This window comes from Scophthalmus maximus, chromosome 13 (assembly GCF_022379125.1).
Source record: "Scophthalmus maximus strain ysfricsl-2021 chromosome 13, ASM2237912v1, whole genome shotgun sequence".
Lineage (NCBI taxonomy): Eukaryota > Metazoa > Chordata > Actinopteri > Pleuronectiformes > Scophthalmidae > Scophthalmus > Scophthalmus maximus.
Genome location: NC_061527.1, coordinates 19882886 through 19893145, shown reverse-complemented (window position 1 = coordinate 19893145; position 10260 = coordinate 19882886). Strand labels below are relative to the sequence as shown.

At 44.4% G+C, this 10260-nt stretch overlaps 1 protein-coding gene across 2 annotated transcripts; it reads right to left on the bottom strand.

Annotated features, from left to right (window-relative positions):
- Positions 1–256: 256 nt before the first annotated feature.
- Positions 257–10081, bottom strand: tbc1d23 (TBC1 domain family, member 23). 2 transcript variants are annotated; one of them, XM_035648698.2, is made up of 19 exons: positions 9979–10081; positions 8845–8956; positions 7944–8049; positions 6860–7064; positions 6646–6769; positions 6384–6508; positions 6245–6291; positions 6048–6151; positions 5830–5952; positions 5602–5694; positions 5338–5508; positions 5165–5207; positions 4979–5085; positions 4644–4786; positions 4177–4221; positions 3312–3400; positions 3084–3219; positions 2692–2886; positions 257–2204 (listed from the first exon to the last, which is right to left on the bottom strand). In XM_035648698.2, exons 1-19 carry the CDS (start codon positions 10014–10016, stop codon positions 2120–2122), a joined length of 2091 nt encoding a protein of 696 aa, XP_035504591.1. In that variant the 5' UTR covers positions 10017–10081; the 3' UTR covers positions 257–2119. The 2 variants fall into 2 exon arrangements, with proteins under 2 accessions (XP_035504591.1, XP_035504592.1); XM_035648699.2 differs by lacking the exon at positions 4177–4221.
- Positions 10082–10260: the final 179 nt, after the last annotated feature.

The following is a 10260-nucleotide window of genomic DNA, read 5'->3' as shown; positions in this document are numbered from 1 at the left end:
ATGCAAGGCGGTGGTAGTAAACGTCTGAAAATGTTATGTCATCATTCCTCTTATTTCAAGTCACTCGGCGACAAACACTCGAACTATTATAAAACTCAGGTACTTTAATGTGAAATTTAAAGATGCAGTTACGTCACCAGGGGGCGTGTCATTCTGCCAATCCAGTGGATCCAGTCTCAGCGTGAGTTGAGTCTCCCACAGCAAACATTACCACTATTTTAAATGTACATCAAATTACAAAAAGGATGAAGGATGATTTTGCAGTCTCATAATTTCCATTTATTAAAAACAGAAATGCTTAGAAAAGGAGAAGCGGTACAGAGTAAGGTGCAAATTACATCTGACACGTCGCATTTCAACTAGTGGTCGACATCCTTTAGCCAGTGATGGTAGTAGTAACGTAAAGACTCCCAGTATGTAAGTAAGGATTTTCCAGTTAACAGAATACAGAGAAGTATCACAAAAGTACAAATTACAACACAATGCGTGGGTTACACAGGAATGCTCTGAATGGTCTGGAGTGAAGAAAGACCAGATTTACGAGTCTCCAATTCAAGTTTTGCATTTTGTTGCCCATCTTTTTAAATGTGCCGTAAGTTCTAACCAAGGTTGATTTCTCGCATCATTTTGTATTTTTAAGGATAAAAGAAACCTCTCTGGAATGGAGCTGTGAAGGAAGGTGCCGCGTCACTTAGGAGGCTTTGACACTTTGAAACCCACGCTGCCAACACAACCATGTTTCAGCGCAAATCAATTTGTTAAGCAAGCAACGAAGAGGGGAAGAGTCTAGTTTAAGACGAGAGGGGGAAGCAGCGATATACATATACTGTGATTATGCTGCCACTGTTGGTGCCGGTATCACACACACCACAGGCATGAGGCCAAAGGCAACAGTGGCGAGCAAACTACAGCTGCTGTAGTTTCGACCAATACAGTGGACAAGACGGGCGGAATTTATCTCCCGCCAAAAGCTGCGCCCTCAACGTGCAGAGCACAGGGCTTGTTGCGGGGATCCTTTCTCTCTGAATGGGGTAGAAGTCAGCATGGTGCTGCTTCCGTTACAGTAAGAAACAAGGGTGAAATCCTTCACATAATGAATCTGAACGGGATGGAAAAAAATACTGAGGTGCTCAGTCTCTTAATACCAACAACTGTCGAACCTCCTGTTGTAACTCGTGGTCTGGAGGGTCAGTGAGCAGTGTTTTTTGGGGAGCTACATCCGACTGCTATGATGATGATGAGGTTTAATCCATTACTAGGTGAAAGTAAATAAATGATCTCCAGGAAACTCACACTCATGGAGGCTCACGCTTTACTCTAAACAGAAGGCAAACCAGCTCAAGTTTCACTGCGTAGTCTAACTATCAGGATATGCTTTCAGAACGACATTGCAAAGGTCTGTGCCGATATAGAGCAGTTTACACATTTTTATACATCATGTGTTTTAAAACACCCTCAAATGATTTGCATCTAAGGCTGCCTGCTCGAAAAAGAAAAAAGATAGCAAAAACAGTTGTTGCGGTAGGAAAACCTTCCTTGTGTGCCAACACTGTCTTTTTAAATGGGATGTGCATCTTTATGTTTGTGTTTGCAATCAAGGATCCTTAAATCTACATTAGCACATCCAAAAAGTAAATGGAGAGACAGGACTGAACTGGCGGAGACGCTGGAGTCAAAAGAAAAGGTCGGCCGTGTGACAATCGAGCAAATGTGCAGCCGGCTGGTCAGTTCGCTACGTTAAGGCCAGAGGGAAATCACCCAGGTGGAATCGCACTGTTAGGAGATCCCACGTTTTATCAAGAGTAAATCAAAAAACATACGATATGACAAATATCCTTAAATTAGTGTAAGATAATGGGTTTGACGACTGCAGAGCACCTTAGTATTTCAACACACACAGTCTGTCCCGCAGGTCTGCAGTCAGTGGTGAGCCCCACGTGTCCCAGACGCAGACACACGGGGCTGAACAGTCAACACTGCACTGGATCTATCCAGAGAGAGAGAGGGAGAGAGAGCTGGACGAGGTTTCACTCTTGGCAGACGAAGGCTCTTCTTTACAGTTTGGGTCACAGGCTGCCCCGTCGTGGTCCTCCCCACCGGGGCACCGTCTACTCCCTTTTTACGAGCTCTCCAGAGCGTCTAGGACCCTCATGATCTGCTGCTTGATGACTTTGGTGGCATCGCCAGCGTTTGGTATCAAATATCTGAGCGGAGGAAGGGAGAGAAGACGATTAGTCACAATTACATTTGGTCCACAAGCTACAAAAAAAGCTACAACAAATAGGAAAAATGTATGTATTATTAGTTGTAATACCCTAAGATAATGACTATAGGTCTAATTAAGACTGAGGTTCTTTATTATGAGGATTATCTGTAAATGCTTACATATTTGTTTTAAAGAAAACAATTAATGGAATATTTTGACATTAAGGAAAAATTGCATAACTTCCTTTCATGATGGTAGTTAGATGAAAAGATTGTTACCACATTAATATCTGTTAGCTACATATAGCCAGCAGATCATTAGCTTAGCTTAGAGAGACTAAGTAACTTGACCAGTAGTGTAAGAAGTGTCCTGTATGATATGTGGCCAAAGAGTGTATTTTTTCACTGTTTTAAAAATTACACATGATCAGGGTTGTTTCTCGTTGAAATGATGGCATATTTGAATCTCTTTCTGTAAACAGGCACCTCTCAACTGCAGATATCTCCACTCCCGCCGAGTTGTTGCTGCCAAACTTGAATGTGATCAGTTCGGGGTGCTTCTTTTTGGAAGTGATCTTCACCACAGAGTTCAGTGCTTGTCTGGATTGGATGTAGGCAAAGCCTTTCCTCGAGGCAATCTCCCTCAGGCAGTACATGTGAGTCGCTGTGATCAACAAGTGGCTGGAAGCACAAAAAGAACAGAGCAAGTGATTCATGGACTCCAGACTTATCGTAACGCTTTGGGTTCATTCATTGTGGAGGAAGTGGAGTTTAGTCACGTTTCAATGCAACTTCCCTCACTGCTTGCCTAATCTCAATACAGCCCTGGAGGATGGGTGTTGGTACTTTAAAGACTTATATTTTTATTTTCGACTCACCTCGGGAACATGTGGCCCGTTTCTTTCACCTCATTACACGGAATGTGATGCTTTACATCTGGTTTGTTTGTCCAGGTCTGAATGTTGACGATCTCCTTCCTGTCATCATCTGACATGGACGAGCTGTCGATCTCATCTGCAGGGACAAGCGATGGAGGTTCACATTCTTTTTTTTCAAAATGAAAGCTCCGATGTTACGTCTTTAGCCCCTTTTCATTTTTTTTTTACCTGTGTCATACTCTTCTTCATCGCCAATACTGAACACAGGCTTGACACCTCGGTATGGTTTGCCGACACGGTCGCTGCTGCTCACGTGCCTGGAGAGGAAGAAAGAAACGAACATAGCGACTTTAGAGGCAAATTTCAGTTCTGAGCGCTAAGATATGAAGACACATCGATGCCTGTGATGGGAAATGACATTAAATACACACAACATCAGGGTTGACACAAATAGCAATGGCTTGAAGATCTCCAGGCTGCAGTAAACACTCTTAGCCCACTACTGCCATGTGTTATGCTGTTAAAAACAAAGACAGAGGTTAAAAGAGATGTTTCTACTGGAAACCAGGAGTGAAAGATTAGTTACTGGATGATACTCGGGGCTATTTGCAGTAATTCACATCAATAGAACATGATTCTCATGTCTGCAGGGGGGTTTAATTTTCCTGCATAGCCCCGACTATCATCTGAAAGACCGACAATGAGATGGAAAGACGGACTGTTCGGTGCATCTCCGAGCAAACGGCAGTGAAGCTGAGGTCCGACCTAAAAGCACCTCAGTTAATCAGAAGAGACAGTGAGTCGTGGATGTACAGGTGAGACAATGCTTCCTGAAAAAGGCCACAACAGCTTTGACAGTGCCAACGCCACAGCAGTGCTTGATGTTAGTGAAAGCATGATGACAGATCTGAAAGGAACATCTGGTACACAGCCTGCCCACACTGTATGGGAATGTGTCACCAGCAGGGAGGCTGGTACAAATTAAAGCATGCGTTAATGTGACACAGGACAAACGTGTCCCACAGTCCGGTGCGGGGTCTAAAGCCAAGTGGGCATGCTGGTGACAAGCAGCTCGATGTCAGGAAACTCTTACCGATCTGGAACCACCTTCTCTGGCCAGGGCAGATTGAAAGACATTCTAGCATAGAATGAGGCAAAATTATGGTGAACTGAAGTTAAAATACAACAAAATTGCAAAAGTAAAATGTTGGTTACGGCGGACAGAATGTCCACATTCACAGTGGTCCACTCAGTCGAATGTGCATATCGTCGGCAGCAAGTCTTCACACGTTTTTCCTAACTACAAATTTCCTATCAACCCAAAATCACACAGTAGCCTGGATTTCCTCTAGCTGCTAAATTAATTTCCTGAACTGAAAAAGAAACGTAATATCTGTCTTACACAGATTGTCTCAGTTTGAATATCAAATTATGCTCTAACATATCAAAATCATGGCAAAGCTCAATGTTAATGCGAATTATAAACAAGCAGTAAAGGGTAAGAAGCTGGTTTCATGATATATCACCATGTTTTTGTTTTACTGCAGGGGGGGTCCTCACCTGTCTACAGGGGTGGAGGTATTCTCAATGAAGCTGATCATCTTCTCTTTTACATTCACCGACTTCGACTTGAGAGCAAATGTCATTTTGTTGACCAGGGACTTGACGCTTTTGCCGTCTCCAGGGCTGCTCAGAGACTCTCCCTGTATTGCCAGAAGAAGAGAACGAAACAAATATAAAATCAATCATCAGATAACAAAGTCAGTGGTGTAAACCACTTAACTATACCAGCTGCTGGTACAGAGAAGCTTTACTTTATTTCTTAGAAACAGAAAATGTGGCAACTTCTCCCAACTCTGTCATCGCCTTCGTTTTCAACATCTCCGGCTTCTTACATCGGCAGAGCTGAGGCTGCTGTGAGACCCTGACGTGCTGACGATCCAGTGGACGTATGAGGAGTCGATGCCTTCCACGTTAATGTCGACCAGATGCCTCTGCAGCGCTGAAATCGCACAAATCTCTGTGAGCTTTCAAGTCTTACACATGTACAATAAATATATATCTAGCATATGTGCCCTTACCCATGAAACCTCCTTTAGTGATGCTGACATATTCTTTGTTTTTCTGCGAGAGAAAGCAAAGTTAAATGTTAAATTACCGCACAGAATGCAAAACGAAAGCAAGTGAATGTTTTGGTTCTTGTCCACTTGTTGGTCCAGTTAACTTCCCGTCCCCGTCCGTCATCGTCCCTCACCTGCAGGAAATGGGCCAGCACCATGTTCATGTACATGTCCTCCTCCTCCCTCCCACTGCCCATGAAGCACAGGTGCTCCCCACTGGCGACGGAGCCAGACTCCAAAGACTGCTTCTGAGTCTCCAGCAGGGATTTCACGGAGAGCGCAAACTCAGAAGGATTCTGGAGCATCTGGGGGAAGAAAATGAACACGAGTTTTATTTCACATACATTTAAATATTCCGTATGTATTTTCATGCAGGATCAATATTGTCAATCTCTCACCAGGTCAGAGTCCAGGTGGAAGGCCGTGGACAGGTGCCCGGCGTTGTACTGCTCCGCGGGCCGACAGTCCACCACAAAGAACCGAACCCCATCCTGAAAATGAAGCCCATTATTATCACATTACACACCATCTTCTCTTTCGTGCTTCCCATGTGGGTAACTTACAAAAGGAAACATGTTATTCTATAAATGTTAAGGTTATAAATGTAACCTGGGACTGTTACTGACCTGCTGAAGCTGGTTGGCCTGCAGGATTTCAGGGACAGACACAGGGAGACACAGGGCCTGACTCAGGTCTGTGTCTTCCTCTTTCAGGGCCACGAGGCTGCTGCCGAACAGATTCTGATTCATCTACCGGGTCACAGAAAGCATAGAGACAACCATTATGTACACCGCTAATGTGTGTATCAAAAAACGGCATTCTTTACTTGTGCATAGCGCCTCACCTTTCTGAGTGACAAAGGCGTCTTGCTCTGGTAATACTGGGCCAGAGAAAATAAATCTTCAATGTCTTCAGACTCCAGGAGAGAAGGAAATGCTTCCAGAATTTCTACGACAGAAAGGCCTCAGGTTCATTTCCACTGTTTTTGTTAAAGAGATACAGAGCAAATCCACGAATAAGACGACGGGAGGCCAAACTTACTGATGATCTCCTCTTTGCAGTCTCCTTCTTGTGACAGGATGGTCTCTCTGAGGGAAAATCAAACATAGACAAATCAAACACACATCTAAGGTTTGTTTTGATTAAGACTCTGCAGAGTATCCCAACAGCCGCTGGTTACTTGGCGTTGACGAGAATGACAAGCATGAGGAAGAAGATGAGGAAGGGGTCGCCCTGCTGGATGTAAAGGTCCCACAAGGCCTGGGTGACGTCAGGAAGGCAGTGACTGGAGAACAAACTGCCCAGCTAAGGAGGAGAAAAAAATGCAGACATTGTTCAGACATGGCCACATAAACAGTAACTGTCTAATCACCTGGACATAACATGTGACGTGAATGTGAAGAATGAATGTGGAGAAGAAGAAATTAAAAAAACACACTCACCCAGTTGATGGCGTAGGAGTCAGGTGTGATTTTCTTGGTGTCCAAGAAGGAGCAGAGCTCTGGCTCGTGGTACTGCAGCAGTAGTCTGTAGAGGTGGAAGGGTCGGCCATTCGGCACACACTCCCTGAAACACACAAATTTTTGTGGGCACTGTTGAAGTGTACGTCTCGTTGTGAGTGGGGATGAAAAGGACAACGGCGTCCAGATGCTTCACCTGGGGATGTATTTGTTCATGACGGCGTAGAAGCAGTTGTACAGGTCGCTGCGGGGAAGCAGAAGGCCCAGCAGCGGCTTGAGCAGGTGCGGCCAGCTCAGGTCCGGAGTGAAGGTGATGTTGCGGGACTTGCAGTAGAACGTGATGACCGACTCGACGTCGGACACCATGTCGCTGCTCTCCTCCTCTGATAAACCAAGCTGATCTGAACATGGGTACAGGGGAAAGCGTCGGTTGTGCTTTTTGACGAACAACTCGAACAAATGCAGCCATCGGGTTTGGCATTCAAAAAGCAGAGATGTAGCACATACAGTGGAAAAACTTTCCACAATGATAAAAATCCACATGAAAAGAGCATGTTTTCTGAATGCCGAGTGCTTCATATGAGTCTTTCTATTCGGAGCAGCATTAGATCTTGTCAGGAGAGCAGACTAAATGAAAAGTCATTTGTTCCTCTGGAATCCTAATCATCTTCTTTATAAGCCTACAGACTCCGTGACCCAAACTCACACATCTTTCTTTTCTCATGCTGCATCCATGTGTTCCATATACAGTACTGCTTTGACGTGAGACACACACCAACACACACAGCCAGAAGGTGCTGGAAACTCTATCCTGAGGATGTTTTGGTATCTAAGTATTATGCTTCTATGAAGGCTGCTTTTTGTTGCTGTATGTTGATGATATTTTGTATTTTCTGCTCAGAGAGCCTACCAGTTTACAACTCTGACCTCACCATTATCAACTTAAGGTCTCACCACTTTTCTTCGCTCACTATATTTGTTTATTTTTGTCAGCATTTTAGTAAAATATCCATCTACAACCGGACTGATGATTTAAGGTAAATAATTAAGTATGGTTATTACTGTAAATGAAGCATTTAAGGTAATGTCATTAATACTTGTATAATCAATACTATTTTGTATTTTAACACTGTCAAACCTTTTAGTTTTCTAATATAATGAAAAAACCTTTTGAGGGGGATTCTCATCCTGGACCTTCACAAACTGCAAGTGGACTTTGTCCTTTCATTACAGAAATCACCAATTGTGTCAAGGAATAAGAGGCACATGCATTTACTCACCTATCAGCTGTTGACTGCGGTTATGGATGAGCGTCTGCTCTGGTAGATCGAGGATGCCGTCCCAGGGAGACAGACTGTCTCCTTTTCCGGAGACATTTAGTGCGCTCTGCCAACATGACACAAGAAGTCAGCGCTAAACAACATGCAGACAATGAGTGTGAAAGGTACAAATCTTCAATCAGTGTCTCAAATGCAACCAATACAAGTAAGTCTCAAAATTAATGCCATAACTGCTGCATAGTAGTTTCATTATAAACTAAAATACTAATAACAAATCCTATATTTAGATATGTATTCAAGATTAAAGATTTCATCACCTACTGCAATTTAATACTAACAAGTGTACTCATTTTTAAACAAATGTTAAATGGCAGATTGAAGCCTCAATGAATGCTATTGTTTGTTACATGGTCTAACTGGATGAATATTTCTCCAACTTCCCTTTTAAGGACTATACGCAAATATCTTATAGAAAAGTAGATTAATAGTAAAGGTGATTTGCATGTACAGCCAACAATATCTGTTATCTATAAATCAAGGGCAGAAATAAACAAGTGTGTGCATGCGTCATTCATAAAATATGTTGTAGGTATGTGGTTTCAGACTGAACTAAAGCCTCACGTGTGGGTGTGTCACGGAGAGGTCATAGTCTTTACATCATCTGAACATAAACACACACTGGTCTTTCATGGCTGTGGACATGCCTGACATGAGTTGCTGCCACAGTGACAGCATGTAGACTCTATTAACACAAGCATTACTGATTTCTAGTCATATACATACACAGTATTTCGTCTGTTGCTGATTATGAGCTTAACAACCAAAACTTGAATCCACTGTGACAGTCACATTTGTACGTGCTTTTTGTAACAGTCAGTCATCGTCATGTCGTGTTCTTCACCTTCCACATCTTGGCCCGGTGCTGAGCTGAATGTTCCTGGACCGGAGCGATGCCCCTCTCCATTTCCATGTCAGAACCGCCCGAGTCCAGAGCCTCGGCTAAATCCTGGTCCCTGAGGAGGAGAGGACAGCACACGGTTACAGTGGTTAAACGCCTCCCACAAACTATACATCAATAAAAAAGATTGCCTTGTGACATTAAGTCGCCACAGAAAACGCTGGGCAAGGTATGAACGTTCATGATTTCTCAAGTAAAAGTGGGAAACTATTTAATTGAACTTTTTAATTGAAATTTTTAATTGAAAACTTTGCTGCTGTTCTCTATGTAAAATTTCAGTTTATTTAAAAAGAGGAGTGTGAAGACGTCCGGTCAGACAACGTGAGCCACTAAAGGACGCGTCTCTGGTCTCTGGTGACTTGTAATCTGCCCTTCCGCGTTACATTTGACAATTTGCAAGCAAAAAAATGTTTATCGCTTCATCGACGAATGAAGATATGAATCAATCCTTAAATAAATCCCCCAGACACAGTAACATCTTCGTCGTTAATGTAACATCTTCGTCGTTTTCAACGGCAACAGGTCCATTTCACAGGTGGCAATCTGCTGTGTTATGATCCACAGATCCGTCTGCACGTCGCTCAGTTCTGACTCGACGCCAAACATGTCTCCCTGACGGCTCCACGCCGTCAGTGCGACGTGAGGTGATTGCGTCACACGAGGGGAGCGCACCGGCGAGCTCAGGTGAGGGGCGTTTCTTCGCCTCTGCTCGACCAACCAAGCAGAACTCGACCAAACGCCGGGCTAGTTATTGTTGGCCCGCCGTCCGCACACAATGACAGGGCGACATGTATTGAGAGTGATATTCTCAGAGGCCCTTTAATAACCTGCGTCCGCCGCGGCGCCGCGGCTGTGGAACAAGCGCCAACTCGGCTAATTACCATGTAGCTGCCTTAGCTGCCGAGCGGTGACGGCAGCGAGCTGACCGAGCTCCCGTCGTCGGCGGAGCGGATTCCCGACGTTTGCCGCCGCGTTTAGTGAGTCCACGCGAAACCCCGTCGTGTGAAGGCGACGCGCGCGTTCGACGGTCCAAATAACGCGCCCGATAAGCCGCGTCCGACAACAAATTCGCCTCACCAGCTGCCCAGAAGAGCTTCCTCCACGGCGTCCGCCATTGTTGTGTTGACGGAGACACGTCGGGTGCCGTCAACACGGCCGCTGTGTCGCGCAGCGCCGTCATTCATTCATGAGCGGACCCGGCGACAGCAACGAGGATGTGTTGGACTATTTTATTGTAAACTATATGAACCCGACTTACTTTACTGATGTTATGGTCAGCGAGGCTTAATGCTACTATTTGACAGGCCACTGCCTTTTGACACCGAACCCTGCTTTTTGTTTCATAAAAGGGGAAGAAGC